At 41.9% G+C, this 17,545-nt stretch overlaps 2 protein-coding genes across 2 annotated transcripts; one reads left to right on the plus strand and one right to left on the minus strand.

Moving 5' to 3' along the window:
* Positions 1-5,679: 5,679 nt before the first annotated feature.
* LOC113429344 (mas-related G protein-coupled receptor member H-like) lies at positions 5,680-15,065 on the plus strand. Its single transcript, XM_087962224.1, has 2 exons — positions 5,680-5,863; positions 12,738-15,065. Exon 2 carries the CDS (start codon positions 12,789-12,791, stop codon positions 13,707-13,709), a length of 921 nt encoding a protein of 306 aa, XP_087818350.1. The 5' UTR covers positions 5,680-5,863; positions 12,738-12,788; the 3' UTR covers positions 13,710-15,065.
* An 852-nt stretch (positions 15,066-15,917) lies between these two features.
* On the minus strand, positions 15,918-17,545 carry LOC113432023 (proto-oncogene Mas-like). The gene has a single exon (XM_026694255.2). It carries the CDS (start codon positions 17,509-17,511, stop codon positions 16,591-16,593), a length of 921 nt encoding a protein of 306 aa, XP_026550040.2. The 5' UTR covers positions 17,512-17,545; the 3' UTR covers positions 15,918-16,590.

Below are 17,545 nucleotides of genomic sequence, written 5' to 3' on the forward strand. Positions count from 1 at the left end.
GTTTAGATTAGATTCAACTTTATTGTCATTGCACATGGACACAGGCAATGAAATGCAGTTAGCTTCTAACCAGAAATGCAAAACAGCAATGAAGTATGTATGTATGTATGTATGTATGTGTATATATATATATATATATATATATATATATATATATATATATATATATATATATATATATACACACACACATACACACACATACATACATATATACAAAATATATAACTATATATGGATATACAGAATATCTATGAATATACAGAATATATATCTATGGAAGAAATATATACGACTGTACAGAGTGTTTATGAACATATTGAATATAAGGATAATGCACAGAGAGTTTATACAAGATATAAAATTATTAGGGGAAGTATCAGTGTGTGTGTGTGTGGGGGGGGTAAACGAGTTGAGTAGTTCAGTAAGGAGACGGCTGTGTGGTAGAAGCTGTTCCTTAGCCTGCTGGTCTTGGACTGCAGGCACCTGAACCTCTTCCCAGATGGAAGAAGGGTAAACAGTTTATGGGCTGGATGGGAGGAGTCCTTAATGATGCTGTGGGCTTTTTGCAGACATTGTTTCCTCTGAATGTCCACAATGGCAGGAAGTGGGATCCCTATAATGCATTGGGCGGTTTTCACCACCCTCTGTAATGTCTTTTCTTTAATGATGCAATTTCCATACCAGACTGAGATACAGCTGGTTAGGATGCTCTCGACTGCACAGCGGTAGAATTTGATCAGAATAGTTGGGGAAAGGTGGTTCTTCCTCAATAATCTCAGAAAGAAGAGGTGCTGGTGAGCTTTCTTGATCAGGCTGGTGGTGTTGATCTGCCAGGACAGGTCCTCAGAAAGGTGGATCCCCAGGAACTTGTAGCTGGTGACACGTTCTACCATTCTCCCATTGATGTATATAGGAGAAAGGATTTTTCTTCCTGAAATCCACAATGAGCTCTTTAGTGTTGAATAATAAGTTATTGTCAGCGCACCATGTAGCTAGACTCTGTACCTCCTCCCTGTACTCCCTGCACGATGTGAGACTTTGGGTCAAGGAAAGTCTGTAGATGTGTCAGACTAATCAGGATGGCTGGGAGACGATGCATAAGTGGCAGAGACTTATTCCCAGAAACCTGTGATCTTCTCTACCAGCTTCCCCATTGATTTTCTCGGCAAGCCAGCAGGAAAGGTTGAAAGTCTTAAGTCCAGACAGGTTGTCAGCAGCAAGACAGCAACCGTGTGGGCTATAGGGATGCTGACATAGTCAGAACTCCAAGGATGGGTTATAGTAATACTGTCCTAACTTTAATTGGTCCCTGACAGAATGGCCATAGGTTAAAGATGATATGCATTTCTGTAGTCTCATGGAAAAGTCTGCAAACAAATCAAGGCATCATTTACGGAATTGGCTGTCTCATTCATATCAGAGGCAGTTTTGCAATATCTGGAAGCAACAGTATTACCACTCTGCTACGTGATATGTTGCATCTTCCACTCTGAATCTCAGAGATAAAAGTCAAAAATTATTCACAATTATGCGGAAGTGAACGAAGAATTAAATCTATATATTGTGACTTCCCAATGCCTCTGGACTGTTCACAATTGAGAACCTGAAAAGGAATAATAGAATTTTCAACAGAATAACAGAGTTGGAAAAAGCCCTTGAGATATTCTAATCCAACCCCAACTGCTCAGGCAGGAAGACCTATAACATTTTAGACAAATAATGTAATAAAAGAATAAGAATAAAAAGAATCAAGGAATAAAAGATGGCAAATTGGACAGGATTTTTTTTTTAAAAAACCTAAGCTAATAGGGTCTTTCATCCCACCACCAAAAAGACCAGTCTTCAAGGCCTTTAAACCAGGTAGAAACCAATTGTGCAGAAAGGAGAGGTGACTTAAAATCAATTATTTATATTATCAACATATTTCACTGTCAAAAATTATACAGTTGGCCAGAGCCTTTGGAAAGCACTATGTGCTATAGTCATCAAGGGTGGTCCCAGAGGAAGTGGCCTCTGTTCCAGCTTTAAACCATAATCAATGATTATGAAATTATAGATAGTAGTCACAGAATGGAGAAAGGAAGTAGGACACCAGATGATCTCTCCTCTGTACCATGTACTATTTCAAAAATAATTTTGCAGAAGGGAACTCAACACATATGGTTTGTGAATTGCTAAACCATCATTGTTCCTTTCATCTGAGAGATGTTGCACCTACTGATGAATAATTGAATAGCAGAGTTGGAAGGCCACTTGGATATCTTCTAGTCCAACCCCCTGCTCAACCAGGAAACCCTATGACATTTCAAAGAAATGGTGGACCAATCATTTCTTTGAAACCTTCAGTGTTAGAGTACCCTGTCACAGTGTTGGAATTCAAATTATTTTACTACCAGTTCTATGGGCGTGGCTTATTTGGTGGGCATGGCTTGTGATCATGTGACTGGGTGGGTGTGGCTTAGTGGTCATGTGACTGGGTGGGCATGGCTGGTCATGTGACTGGGTGGGCATGGTCAACTCAATGTCACTCATATCAAGGTGCCTCACCTGGCCCCTCCCCTCCCAGCCATTCCTTGTCACCCAGCCTCAACTTATCTATAGTTCTGTAAAAATGTTGTTCACCTTTTTGACTTTATTATCTGCATACTATAGATGTACTTTCATGGACCACTGAAAGGAGGAAATGGCTCACATGCTTTACCCAAGAGTGTGATAGGCAACAGGCTTTTAAGGGGCTGCCACAAAGAAAGGGGGACAATGTATTTTCCAAAGAAGCAGAATGCAAACAAGAAGCGAAACTGAACAGAGAGAAGCAACCTAAAACTAAGGAGAAACTTCCTGTGAGTGAGAACAATTAACCTGTGGAACTGCCTGTCTCCAGAAGTTCTGGGTGCTCAATCACTGGAAGTTTTTAAGAAAAGACTGGACAGCCATTTCTCTGAAGTGGTATAGGGTTCACTCCAAGGTCCCTTCTAAGTATTATTCTCACACCTTTCCCAGGACTTCTACTCAGAGTTTGGCATCCTCAGTTTTCTTGCCTGAGCTGGGGGTTGGACTAGAAGACCTCCAAGGTCCCTTTTCAACTCTTGTTAAACACATGTGTATTTTATGCTCTGGACTATTGCCATTGAATGCATGTAAACCCTGAAAAATATGTGGTAGCCCTGGGCAAAAGAAAGGCAGAAAAATCACTCTAGGTGTAGGGACAGTGTAAAATATTAACACATGATAAATAATGGAACAATTAAAAATAATAGCACAGAGTTTTATCTCTCTCTCTTTTCCTATTTTTTCTTTCTTTCTCTACCTTCCTCTTTCTTTCTTTCTTTCTTTCTTTCTTTCTTTCTTTCTTTCTTTCTTTCTTTCTTTCTTTCTTTCTTTCTTTCTTTCTTTCTTTCTTTCTTCTTTCTCTCTCTCTCTCTCTCTCTCTCTCTCTCTCTCTCTCTCTCTCTCTCATACACACACACACACACACAGAGAGAGAGAGAGAGAGAGAGAGAGAGAGCACTTAACAGACAAACATTTAGGAAGCAGCTCCTTTAAATTTCTCCAAGGCTGGAGTCGATTCCCCCACCCCCTCTGTCAAACCGCACTCCTTCTCACTCCAGCACTTTAACTCACAAGGGGAAAGCGATACTTGCAGCGTCCATGGGAAATCCTTGGAGAAGTTTTTAAAAGACTTGCTTCCAAAATGCATTCCTTTTACGTTGCAAAAGTGCTCCAAGGCTCGATTCACCCCCACCCCCTCCGTCAGACCGCACTCTTTCTCACCCCAGGCACTTTACTCCCATGGGGAAAATGATACTTGCAGCATCCATGCCTTTCTTCCTTTTCCCTGGGGAGAAAGAGGACGTGGGGAACGGAAAGCTAGGAGAGCGATGGCAAGTGAGCGACAGGGCAACTGGGGGCATGGCCAGCCAGGGATTGCCACTGGTTCGGTGACCCATGCCAAATAATCACTACCGGTTTGCCCGAATAGGTGCGAACCGGTCGAATAGCACCTCTGCCCTGTCAGCGTGTGAAAGAGTTGAGGGCTGTTTGGAAAGTGAAGCAGTATTTGCTGTGTGAGCAAGAAGGAGACAGCAAGGAGCCTGGGCATCGTTGTGGAACTAAAACTGAAACTCCTCTCCTCTGCTCGTGTTTTGCATCTGGAACAGATTTCTTTTTAGGTGGGGAGGGGAGTAGAACTCCTTAGCATCAGAGCATGTTAATAATAATACATGAAATCCTAATGTTCTGATGGTCATTTTGAAAAACCCTTTCTTAGTGAGCACTTAGAAGCCAAGAGGAACATACGTACCAAATTTCAAGTTTGTAGGCTTTACAGTTCTGGAGATTTTGTGAAGATGCGTGAGTGGTATTTTTCTTTTATATAGAGAGATAGATTTCTTTTCTTTCCAGTTGCTTGGGGTCATAGGAAGTCTCCTACAATCACAGTTGATGATTATTGTGCAAAGACAAGACTCACTTATCACTTGATGTTCACATTATGTCTAGCTGCACATGACTTGCATGAGAAAGTAACATCTGATGCTGTCAGAAAACCAAAAGTGAAAAGCACTTTTTCCAAGCACAATGTACCTTATGTGGTCCTATTTTTCATGACCACTTCCTTTATAGCAAGCTGCAGTAGTGGGATTCAAATGTTTTTACTACCGGTTCTGTGGGCGTGGCTTGGTGGGCGTGGCAGGGGAAGGATACTGTAAAATCTCCAGTCAGAGGTGGTATTTACCGGTTCTCCGAACTATTCAAAATTTCCGCTACCGATGCTCCAGAACTGGTCAGAACCTGCTGAATACCATCTCTGGCAAGCTGACTGGGTTTTGAGAAGGCATACAAAATTAGCCTTCTATGGCCATGTTGCTATAGTACAAAGGCATGGACAGAAACACTGCATGGAGGAGACATACACACAGAGAGACAAAAACAAAAGGCAGATGACTTAATATTGACACTCAAAATTCTTCATCTTTATCAAAGCACATGAGAATTAACAGAGCTGTTGCAACTCCCTCTTTCCAAAGGAAGCTTTAAAAGGCAGGATTCTGTTTTGAAGCCAATATACCCATGTAGCTCACTGATAACATACCCTTAATTGCAAAAAAAAACCAAAAAAAAAAAACCAACCTAACTTAGACTGTAGAACATTTCCTAAAGCAACACGGACACAAGCCCTTTGAGCAGTGTTATTCAACCTTGGAAACTTTAAGATGCATAGACTACATTTCCCAGAGTTCCATAGCTGAGATTCCTTAGTCTGCACAAACCAGTGTCAGAAGGCTATAAAGAAAGAGGAATTTTGTATCATGTTTAGCATGAAGATGAGAGGTTTATGAGCAGATGTTCATCATAAAACATCTCGGAGGAGGAACCAGTCCAACTGAAATAAAAAAGAATTTCCACTTTCTTTCAGTTGTCTTGGTTCGTGAAGAGTCTATCTTCTACACTCACTGTTGACAATTAGATCCTCTTATCACTTGATGTTCACAAAATGTCTATTGGCATGAGACTTCCATGAGAAAGCAACATCTGCTTTCCTTGAAAGAACAGATATGCAAAATCTACAAAGATCTGCTTATCATTGCTTCTTATACCAACATTGAATACTATGAATTTTCAAAGAACGCATGGGACAGTTTGTTTTTGATATGTAAAATTTTGAACATAATTAGCAACGCCTACTATGGGCAGAGCCTTCTGCTCTTCATTTGCTGAAGTACAGTTAGCTTGAACAGGGATTAAAACACACCACACTTTCTCTGCAGTTTCTTCTGCTTTGGCCATCATCAGTCCTTCCATCCATCAATACCATGAGATATTAGCCTTCTTCTCACCAACTTTGAAGACCTTGGACCAATAGGTAAGAATAGGCAACAGGTTTTGAAGAAGTAATCTAATTTAGGCATAAGCAAATGCAATAATATTTGTGTCAGTAAGAAGTGTTCAGTGGCTGTAGGGAGAGCTAGTAAGTGAGCACTCCTTACTAGTACTGATGATGTTACCTAGTTAGGCTAATATACGTATAATATGTTTATATATCAGTGATTGCAATAAACCAACAAACAAAGCTTAATGAGTATGCATGCTGTCAATTTTCTGCTGGGCAGAAATTCTTCTATTTTAATGTTTGTCTCCAATCAGAGATTTCTCGCCATCTCATAGAAGTCAAGGATCCTTTTGATAGGGCCTCTCTGGGTATATTCTTGAAATATTCCTCCTTCCTCAATCATACCACAGTTACAATATTGGGGGGTGTGCTGTCCCAGCTAGTCTGTGGGAATTGGATAGTTACTTAGGAATTATGAGCTGTCCCCTTAAGGGAATGCATCATGGTAAATGTAGTTAAAGGTATCCTGGGAAATGTAGTCCATATCACATGACCACATCTGTAATCCTGATTGGTCACTAAATTGACCCTCGAGGGGTTGGGGGAGTTTTCCTCATTCTTGCCTGAACTCACGAACTCATGGCAGCTTCTTTCTATCGCTAAGAGATGGGTTAGGAGATAACCATCTTTTACTACAAGGCAGATATACAAAGGATTGGTCATTAAAGAAGAACTTTGTCACAAATGTGAGTTATGAGGATACCTGATGAACCAATAAATGTTCTTTGTTATGGACATCTTGTTGAGTTATCTATCTGCATCTGTACAGTTTATAAATCCGCCTCTGTGCAGAAGGCAGAAAAGGGGGGAAAGCATTTATGGTTGAATTATCTAGATCAGTGGGCGGTACCACCCCCGGGGGGACAGTGGGATGCCTTAGGGAGGCACTAAGAGGCAAAGGGGCCGGCAGGGGGGCACTAAGAGGTGGCAGGGGGCATTGGAGGTGGGCACCTTGCAGGGTACAATTCAGGGGTGGGATTTTGCAGGTACCTTGGCCGAACTCCTACCCCTGGGACACAAAGCACTGAAGCGAGCAGCATGGGAAACTTTGGCCAGGCTCTCAAGAGATGAAAGTGACTCTGGCCACTTCTCTCCGCTAACAGGCGGCCAAGATATCTGCAAACTGTCAAGCGCTCCTCAAGAGAAACGGTTTTGCAGATAGCTTGGCTGAACTGCTGTGCAAAGGGGAGCACAATGTTGTTGCACCTTGCTAACATGGGGGTGGGGTGGGGGGAGGTGGCTCATCCCCAAAGCGCCAGCATTGCTGCAGTGGCACAGCCCCAAGGACGCTACCTTTGCCTGCACCTATCACGAAAGCACGACAGCCAGAGAAGAGCTCCATTCAGAAGCGCTGGACTTCCAATTGGCACTGGAGGCAGCGCTGGAAGGGAAGAGGCGGCGCCTGAAGGGGCTTCCACAAAGGGGGAAGAACACCCTCCCTCTGCTGCCGCCGCTGCTTTCGCCCCTCTCTTAAACCCTGCCAGCTCCCGGGTGTCCTGTTTGCAGTCCCGCCCGAGGACATGCCCCCTGCCCTCCGTTACGTGTCTATTGGGAGCACTCGAGCCCGGCCACTCTTTGGTCTGAAGGGGAGATTCCTGGTTCCTTGTGTTGCCATGTTTTTTTTCTCTCCCATGGATGGTGGAGGAATCAAGAGTTTCACGTATATGTGGTGTGGGTCTCTGTCACAAAATTGGAGCCTTTTGGCAAGGCTTCTTGTATTTTATGTTACTGGCCCATTGCAGGCTGATAAATATAATAGTTGGGGTAGAGAGGTTGCTGAGAGAAAGAGAAATTGTAATATAATGGCAAAATAGTTCCATTTTATTATACTGGTTGGAGAATGGCTTCTGATAATCAAGAAATGCAAAACAGTAAATGTTTGCCCCTCCTAATCAAGGCGACAGTATTTAATACCTGAGGCAATAAGCAGTAGAAATTCAACAATACAGAAGGAACAATTTTATGTGACATCTCACTGCTCATACTTAGAGAGACACAATTTTGCCTGTTAGCGGAGAGAAGCAGCTGGAGTCACTCTCATCTCCTGAGAGCCCGGCGAAAGTTTCCTGCACCACCATCAGTCAAAATTCAAATTAGTGGGATTTAAAATTATGAGTTTGGTGGTCCCTGAGGTCCAAAAGGTTGGTGACCCCTGGATTAGGCCACATCTGCCTGGGCAGAAAATAGGTAGATAGGTTAAGGAAGGGATAGAGAGAGAGGGAAAGAGAGAGAGGGAACAAGAGAAAGAGAGAGAGAGAAAAGAAAGAGAGAAAGGGAAAGAGAGAATGAAAGAGAGAAAAAAGAAAGAGAAAGGGAAAGAGAGAATGAGAAAGAGAGAGGGAATGAGAAAGAAAAAGAGGGAGGGAGGGAGGAGAAAGTGAATGGGATATGGAGAGAGGGAGAGGGGGGAAAGAGAGAGAAAGAGAGAGAGAAGTAAGAGACAAGAAAGAAAAGAAAGAGAAAAGGGAAAGAAAAAGGGAGAGAGAAAGGAAGAAAAAGGATAGACAAAGGAGAGCGAGGGAAGGAAAGGACAGAAAGAAAGAGAAAGAAAGAAAGAAAAAAGAAAGAAAGAAAGAAAGGGAGGGAGGAGAAAGTGAATGAAATATCTAGTCCAATCACTTGCTCCAGCAGGGTTAGAAGGGTGTGTGTGTGTGTGTATGTGCATGGCTGTCAAAACTCCAAAAAGAGGTCAAGTAGCTCTGGGGAATTAGAACACTTAAATTAGAACACTTACTAAGCAACCGGCCATTAAGTGAGGACCACTTATATTTGGTTTGCCAGTCACATGACCACCTGGCCATGCCCACCCAGTCACATGACCACCAAACCACACCTATCCAGTCATGTGACCACCAAGCTACGCCCAGCCAGCAACCCACTCCCAGCCAGTCACATGACCACCAAGCCACACCCAAAAATTAGGTCATGCCCACATAACCAGTTGTTAAGAAATTTGAATCCTACCCCTCGGTGGGGGGCACTGAGGATGAGTTTGTAGCACCAAGGGGGGAGTGGACTGAAAAAGTTTGGGAACCACTGATCTAGATGGTGGTTATGAACAAACACAGCTAACAAGGAAATGTTAGATGCAACTGTGTCATGGTAGCAACAGAGCAATTTGATTCACATTTTTACAAATGCGCATTCACTTCTCTGCTTTGTATATGATCTAAATATATTTAAAAACACTTAACAAACACATGTATGCTGAGACATACCAACAGCATGCATAATTCCTTTTGTTTGCTTGCTTGCTTGTGTTTGAATGCATTTGTTTTAAAAATGAACAAACAAGTTTTGGTGTCTTGGTTGAGGGAAGGTCTGGGAGGTTATATGTTGTGTGCTTTTGGGGGTGTGTGTGTATTTTTATTGCTCAGGATTAGGGATTATAAGAATTTTGGAGGCATAAGGGCACAGAGTTGATACTTTTGAGAAATACACATCTAGCATATGGAATGGATTTAGTGGCTGTGGTGCCATTTAAACATTGAACAACTGTCAACATATATGTTTACTTATAATTATTTTGAGATGCCATTGAAGTAGAACCATTTTAAACTCAACCCCTACATCCTGGGATTTGAACTCTCATTATACCTGGGTGAACCGTGACAAGCATTTTTGTCCCTTTATTGAGTCCTTCCCAAAGACTGGGATAGTCAGAGATTCATGCTGTTAAAGGTATTGTTGCAGGATGTAAGTAAAGCTGCCTGCTGCAATTGACTAATGGTGAATTTGTCAGTGCCAATGAGCTTCAAGCTCCAGTTGTCCTAAAGGTGCTTTTTTCAGAAGGCAACTGGACTTTCTTCTTTTTTCTTTTGAAGACATTTCACTTCTCATCCAAGAAACTTCTTCAGCTTCTTCAGCTCCAGTTGTTTTAGGATTGAACCCAAGATGTCTATTACTATTGATATTACCTTTGCCACAGTCATTTTATTTCTATTTGCATGTGTTTGCATTGTGTAACCAATCTGTGCAATCTTTTTGCAGCCACTACCCACATGAGCCACTGTTTCTTTAGCTTCTTTGTAGAGATGGCACTTGCCGTCCATTGCAGTCTTCTCAATTCTGGATTTGCATGCATTTGTTCTTAAGGCTTGATCTCGTGCAACCAAATTTAGCCCCTCTGGCTAATGTCGATGATGATATTATCCATTCAGTCATGTCTAACTCTTGGCATGGGCCAGGTCTCTCCACATCTTCCACTACTTCTTTGAATTTTTCTATACATTGGTTGGTGTCAGCTTTGATTGTAATCGGTGTGTGCAATCTTCAAACAATGATCCCCTGTTGTCTTCAGCCTCTTTGCAAAGGCGGCACTTGTTGCCTGTTGTTATCTTCTCAACTCTGGCTTTGTATGGATTTATTCTTAAGGCTTAATCTCATCTTAATCTCATGCAACCAGAATTAGTCCCTATAGTCTATCACTTTCCTCAACTTTCCTGATCTTAGTCATTGCCAGGTCTTGTTATGATCTGCTTTGCTTGATTTTTGTTTTCTTTTGTTTTTATTTACTGGCCTTTTACTTGCTTCTCTTTGGTTTCTCCAGTGCTCAGTAAGCCTTCCTGGTATATCATTACTATATTTTGTCACAGATGTTCAATCTGGAATTTGCATTCTTATCTACCCATTGAGTCCTTTCCAAGGACCTGGAATAGGGCGATATTGATATTTAATGGTACTAGAGGTATTGTTGCACATTGTAAGCTGTTCAGATTAAAGCTGCCTTTTGCAATTGACAGATGGTGAATTTGTCAATGCCACTGGTGTTGAAGTGGTGCTCCGGTTATTTTAGAATTGCACCCATCACCTACTACCGTGTTTCTCCAACAATACGGCCTCCACCAATAGGAAGGCCCAGCATGTTTTTTGGGCATAAAATCAAATTAAGCCCCTCCCCCCAAATTTAGGCCTATTTTAAAATATGCAAAATAAGGGGGAAGGGCGGGGAGACTTGCCGTTAGGAGCGCCCGGCGGGCCGGAATTCCTCGCCACCAGCCGCTCCTAACGGGCGATCATGGCCAAGCACAGAGAGCTCCCTACTCCCACCTTTGCTGCAGACACCTTTGGCACCCGCTGCTGTTGCTTTCCCTTCTGCCCATTACGCCGCCACGTTTGGAGCTGCTGCTTCCGTGTTTGGAGTGCGGTCGCCATTTGGAGCTCCAAGCGCGGAAGTGGCAGCTCCAAACATGACGCAGGTGATCTTTTTATTTTGGTCCTTGCGAAGTTCAGAGCGAGCAAGAGGGAGACTCGATGCCTCCATCCGAGATGGCAACCTCACTAGTGGATCACTGGCGTGGCTGGAAGCCCGAATCGGCGGGATACGATGGCGATCTTTTTGGAGCGAGAGGAAAGGGAGAGAAGAGTTGCGGCGTAATTTGCAGGAGGAAGTGGGTGTACCCCACGGCAGGGAGCCCAAGGAAGAAGGGCTGGTAGGCAGCGGAGAGCATCCCGTAGCTCGGAAGCAGCCTAGAGCGCACCCGGGAAGAGGCGCAGATGCTGCCTTGTAGTCCCCAAGCCAACTGCGTGCGCCGCCTTTAGTTATGTGCGCTCCACGCTTTGGGCATCTCCGTGTGATCGCGACCCTGTCCTTTCCACCTGGCGCCCTTGCTGCTTTCTGACTCTTTAGCAACCGGCTTGGTGTTTGGAGCACTGCCGCTGTTTGGAGCTCCAAACGGCGGCGGAAGCTCCAAATGCGGAAGCTCCAAACATGACGGCGGGCGATCTTTTATTTTGGTCCACGCGAAGTTCAGAGCGAGCATGAGAGGAGACCGCGATGCCTTGTTAAAGAGCCAGAAAGCAGCAAGGGTGCCAGGTGGAAAGGACAGGGTCGCGATCACACGGAGATGCCCAAAGCGCGGAGCGCACATAACTAAAGGCGGCGCACGCAGTTGGCTTGGGGACTACAAGGCAGCATCTGCGCCTCTTCCCGGCGCGTCTCTAGGCTGCTTCCGGAGCTACGGACGCTCTCCGTTGCCTACCAGCCCTTCTTCCTTGGGCTGCCTGCAGGGGGTACACCCACTTCCTCCTGCAAATTACGCCCGCAACTCTTCTCTCCCTTTCTCTCGCTCCAAAAAGATCGCCATCGTATCCCGCCCGATTCGGGCTTCCAGCCACGTTGTGATCCACTAGTGAGGTTGCCATCTCGGATGGAGGCATCGCAGTCTCTCTCTGCTCGCTTTGAACTTCGCTGCCGGATCAAAATAAAAGATCGCCCACCGTCATGTTTGGAGCTGCCACTTCGGCGTTTGGAGCTCCAAATGGCGACCGCACTCCAAACACGGAAGCGGCAGCTCCAAACGTGGCGGCGTAATGGGCAGAAGGGAAAGCAACAGCGGGCGGTGCCAAAGGTGTCTGCAGCAAAGGTGGGAGTAGGGAGCTCTCTGTGCTTGGCCATGATCGCCTGCTAGGAGTGGCTGTTGGCGAGGATGCAAGGGGGGGGAATTAAGTCACCCCCTGAAAAGACGGCCTAGCTGTTTTTTCGGGGCTCAAAAAAAAATAAGGCCCGGCCTTATTATGTGAGAAACACGGTATTATTATTATTACTTTTATCTCCTTTATTCATTAAACATGAAACTCAGTCAACTGAACATTTAGAAATGTATCACAAATACTGTATAATTGATTGGTGCTAATGATTGATATGGGTTGCTGCCAGCATCCTAGGTATCAACCAAGTATTATTATTATTATTATTATTATTATTATTATTATTATTATTATTATTATTATTATTATTATTATTCCAAAAGTTGCCTCAGCCTGTACACAAAGATTTCAAATATGACGATATGACAATTATTGATGAATTATTTCATCCAATCTGCTCTTTTTTTTCTTCAAATAGGAACTTCCATTGTAAAATAAGAACTTATTGGAGCATTATAAAAGTCTCTTCATGAATTTCAGTCTGGCAGACATGAATGCTACAGCAGACAATCTGGACTATACAACCACCAAAGTTTCCTACGAATATCAAATTATATCCAAGTATTCTGAAAGCATCATTTTCTTGGTCACATTCATCATCTGCTGTATTGGAGTCCCATTAAATGGGATTGTTATCTGGCTACTTGGGTTCCAAATTAAGAGAAACCCTTTCACCGTGTTGATTCTCAATTTAGCTATTGCCGACTTTGGGTTTCTCATATCTATGGCTATATTTTGCATTGACATTTTTATACATTTTATACCACCAGGAATTCCCTTTCAAGTTGTCTTTTCCCTCTTCAATTTTACCTATATCAATGGTCTCTTTCTTCTGACAGCCATCAGCATAGACCGGTGTGTTGCTGTCTTCTTCCCAATCTGGCATCGTTGTTCCCGGCCAAAATATTTGTCCTCTGCTGTCTGTGTCTTCCTCTGGATCATCTCTTTCCTCCTGATTGGAATGCATTACATTATGGGACTTTTGTTTTTTTATAAGGCCATCTGGAATCTCCATTTGGTTGTGACTGCTGTGATTTGCCTTCCATTGATCACAATCTCTACCATCATCCTATTCATCAAAATATGTCTTCAATCGAAACAGATGAAACGTGGAAGACTTTTAGTGATGATCTTAATTACCCTTCTCTGTTTCCTTATTCTTACCCTTCCATTATATATCTATGTGTTCATTACTCATTTTCTTAAGAAGAGGAATTTGTTTGGTGTTAAAGAACTGGATTACTACTTAAGTCCGAGTGCTTCCCTAAACAGCAGCATTAATCCAGTGATCTATTACCTGGTTGGGAGAAAGAAATGTGCTTGGAGCAGAGAGAGTATTAAGGTCATGTTTCAAAGAGTCTTCAGAGACAACGAAGCTCCTGTAATCTGATAAAAGTGTAGAAACACAATTTGAAACCCTCTGTAAAAGCAACATTTTAGCTTTTCTTTAATGCCGGATACTTTTATGGGTACAAAATTGTATGGGTTGTTTTTTTCCCCAGCTACAGAAATAAAGTATAACAAAATTAATTTGTCTCCAAAAAGAAAAAGCTATCAAAGTTCATTTTGAAGACTGGTTGTGGTTCGCCAGCAGCCGGTGCAGCCTGTAGCAGAATTGGACAGTGGGGAAGAACAGGGATCAGTCAGGGAGTCTGGAGAGGACTTGGACGAGGGTCCTGCATCCAATGCAGAGATGGGGCCAGGACCATCTGGGAGTGGGCTGCTGTCTCTAGAGCCCCCAGAGTCTGGCAGCAGTGAGGCAGAGGACCAGGGGAGCCTGTTCCCCGTGCGCATGTGTGTAGAGCTGCTAGAAGTCCAGAGCAGCTGAAACAAAAAGGGCGACTCAGGAGTAAGGCTGGGAGGTGATTGCCCCTCCCATAAGGTATAAAGGTCAGGCAAAGATGACTAAACCTTTGCAGGAAGCAAAGTAGTTTGTTCGGTTCAGATTCATTCTTGAAGCTCTTTGGACTTCGGTTGATTTTTTTGTACTTCGGTTGTTGTTTTTGCTAGTTCATTTGATATTTCTGTTATTGGCAGCACTTCACAGAAAAGAAAGGTGGGTGCTTATCTCTAGGAACTGTTTGAGATTAATTCTGGCTGGGAATGAAAACAATGCCCAGTGTTGCAATAAAATAAGTCTTGTTTTTAAAATAAGCGTGTGTGTAGTTATGGTCTAGGAAGCCTTGGTCAGAACAGGAAAGCAGGTTGGTAGTAATTGTTTTTTCTGCAGTTCTAATTATCTGTTGAAGTCTGTGTCTGTGTTGTTTGATTTCAGAGCCAACCCAGATATTTATAGAGGTACAGATGACAGACTCAATAATTCCTCTGTAGAACTGTATCAGCAGTGACATAGTTCAAGCAGATCAACACCTCTGAAGATTTCTGCAAAGTCTCTACTTCCACCTGCATCAAATTCTACAGGCAATTCTTTCAGCATTGTCACTCATGATGGGTGAATGGGCTTTCCTTTTTGTCAATCAACTGTCTGAACTTCATCTAAATAAGACTTTATTATGTTTTCCCTATAAGTTTGCCATTGCCAATCACTTCAGCTCTCAATACCAGGACAGTAATCTTCCACTGACAACTTTGAAGAGCTTAATCCATCAACTTTCAGATGTGTCATGATTTTGGAAGACTTAATCTGATCCACAGATATGGAAATATAAAAACAGATATTTTTTTTAGTATATTTGATATATTTCTATATTTGATATTTCATACTAAAATGTTCCATACAGAAACACATAGCTACTAAAAATCTTGTGGGTTTTCTCAATTGAACTTGTATGGTTTTAGTCTATTTATTTGTTTGTTTGTTTGTTTCTTTGTTTGTCAAACATGTACGAGATAACAAGTGTAGGTATAAACATAAACATGAAAAAGAAAGTAAATACAGATAAATGGGGACAGTAAGACAGGGACGTCTTACTGGTGCACTTATGCACTCCCCCTTTAAGGACCTCTTAGGAATGGGATAGGCAGTTTGAGATTGAAGCTGTGAGGGGTTGAGGCTGTAACAATGGAGTCAGGTAGGGCATTCCAAGCGTTGACCACTAAGTTGCTGAAGTCATATTTTCTTCAATTGAGTTTGAAGTGAACAAAGATACACAAAGTTGAAAAAGATTTTTAAAACTTATAAACAGTTAGTCCTTGATTCATGACCCAACATTTAACCTCCTAAGTGAAACATTTCTTAAGTGAGTTTTTAACAACCATTTTATGCCTTTTCTTGCCATGGTTGTTAATTGAATCATTGAAATTATTAAATGAGTAACATGATTATTATGTGAATCTGGTTTGCCCATTGACTTTGCTTATCAGAAAAAGTTGCAAAAGTTGATCACATAACCCAAGGACACTGCAACTATCATAAATATGAGTCAGTTGCCAAGTGTCTAAATTTTGATCACATGACCATGGTCATAATTGTAAAAAAAAATTCACTTTTTTCAGTGTCGTAACTTTGAACAGTCACTAAATTAACTGTCGTAAATTGAGGACTAGTTCAAAAGTAGCCATACAGAATACAAACCAAGATGAAGTTTATGAATGAACAGAAAGATTTATTACGTTCTTAGAACTTAACAGGTGAGTTTCGGTGCCAACTAGAAATAATGACTTGAAAGGTCCCAAAAAGAATGGCAGGAAAAAAAGGCTTACAGTGATAGAACCTACATATCTTTAAAGAATACTAAAAAAAATGCAACAAATGAAAATTATTAATAATGAACTGTTATTAAATATAAATGAACATTACACCTGAAATGTGTGAGGATCAAAACTGTCACATTTTATTTCAGGAAATATATTGTGTACATGTTTTTCTCTTTTCTTTCACTACGCAGACAAATTTGCAAGTTTTTAGAGAAGTCATATGTTCTTCTAGCAAGTGCTTCAGGATTAAAAGCAAATACAATAAAAGTTACATTTTTTTTAGAAAAAGAAATATTCACTAAGAAGTATTCCTAATAGTAATTATGATACAAAAAAGAATTTATACGAAGTCAAACATTTGATTTCATGTTATGATATAAAAAAGAATTTATATGAAGTCAGACATGTAATTTCATGTTATGATATAAAAAAGAATTTATATGAAGTCAGACATTTTCTGTATCAATATCTTCACTTTGGAAATTATTAATGCAGCAATATTTCCTTTTTGTATTGTTTGGCGGTTATCTACTTTGTTGAATAAATTGTGTTTTTTATTGAACACACATATAATTTATGGCTTTCAAACATGAATGTACAGTGATAGAAACGCTTCACAAAAATTCTCTCTTTGTACTTTGCTGCCCTTCTGAGCTCTCCTGCTCATCCCTGAAGACTCTTTGTAGAGCTATCTTCAACGATGCTCTGGGCTGATCCTTTCCTCTCTTCTTCCTCCCCACTAAGAAATAAAGGAGCGGGTTGATGCTGCTGTTGAGAGTGGCACATCCTATCCCAATGGTCAAGAGGAGAGCACGATGTAAACCAAAATGATAAACGACATATAAGACATCGATTGGGAGAGAAAGAAGGAGGAAGAAGAGGAGAGACAGCAAGATAGTGGTGAGAAGTTTCCTTTGATTGTGTTGAGATTTAGACCACATATGAATCCAGAGAGTCACAGTGGACACAACCATGAGAGGCGTACAAAGTAAACCATTCACAATCAGCTGGTAAAGCACAGGTGAACGTCCAAAGCTGTTGGTTTGATACAGAATGTAGTGCAGTACAGAAAGCAGGAAGGAGAGGATCCAGATGAAACTACAAACAAGGGTGGACAGATTTTGTGGACGATGGCAGCGATGCCAGAGTGGGAAGAGGACAGCCACACACCTGTCCAGGCTGATGGCCATCAGCAAAAACTGGCTAGCAGAATAGGTGAAGGAAAAGAGCTCAAAAAACAAGAAGAAAAAGGTTTGGACAAGGTAAGTTTCTGCATAAAGAGTTGAGACCGCCACAACTATAGCTGCCATGATGAGGGATGTGAGGACTCCAAAATCAGCGATGGAGAGGTTCAGGATGAGTGTGGTGAAAGGATTCTTCTTAATGGAAAAGGCCAAGAGGTAAATTGTCCTTCCATTACCTACCAGGCCTAAAATGCAAATAAGGGCAATCAACCCATTGATAAGATTTCGTGTTAAATTATCATCTAGAGGGGATATTTCTGATATTTTAGAAGAATTCAGAAACTTTTTCATACTTTTGCCAATACGGGGAACCTTTTTTCGATGG

Source organism: Notechis scutatus, chromosome 3, assembly GCF_049901735.1.
Source record: "Notechis scutatus isolate UNSWTSFEM ecotype Mainland chromosome 3, rNotScu1.2, whole genome shotgun sequence".
NCBI classification, from domain to species: domain Eukaryota; kingdom Metazoa; phylum Chordata; class Lepidosauria; order Squamata; family Elapidae; genus Notechis; species Notechis scutatus.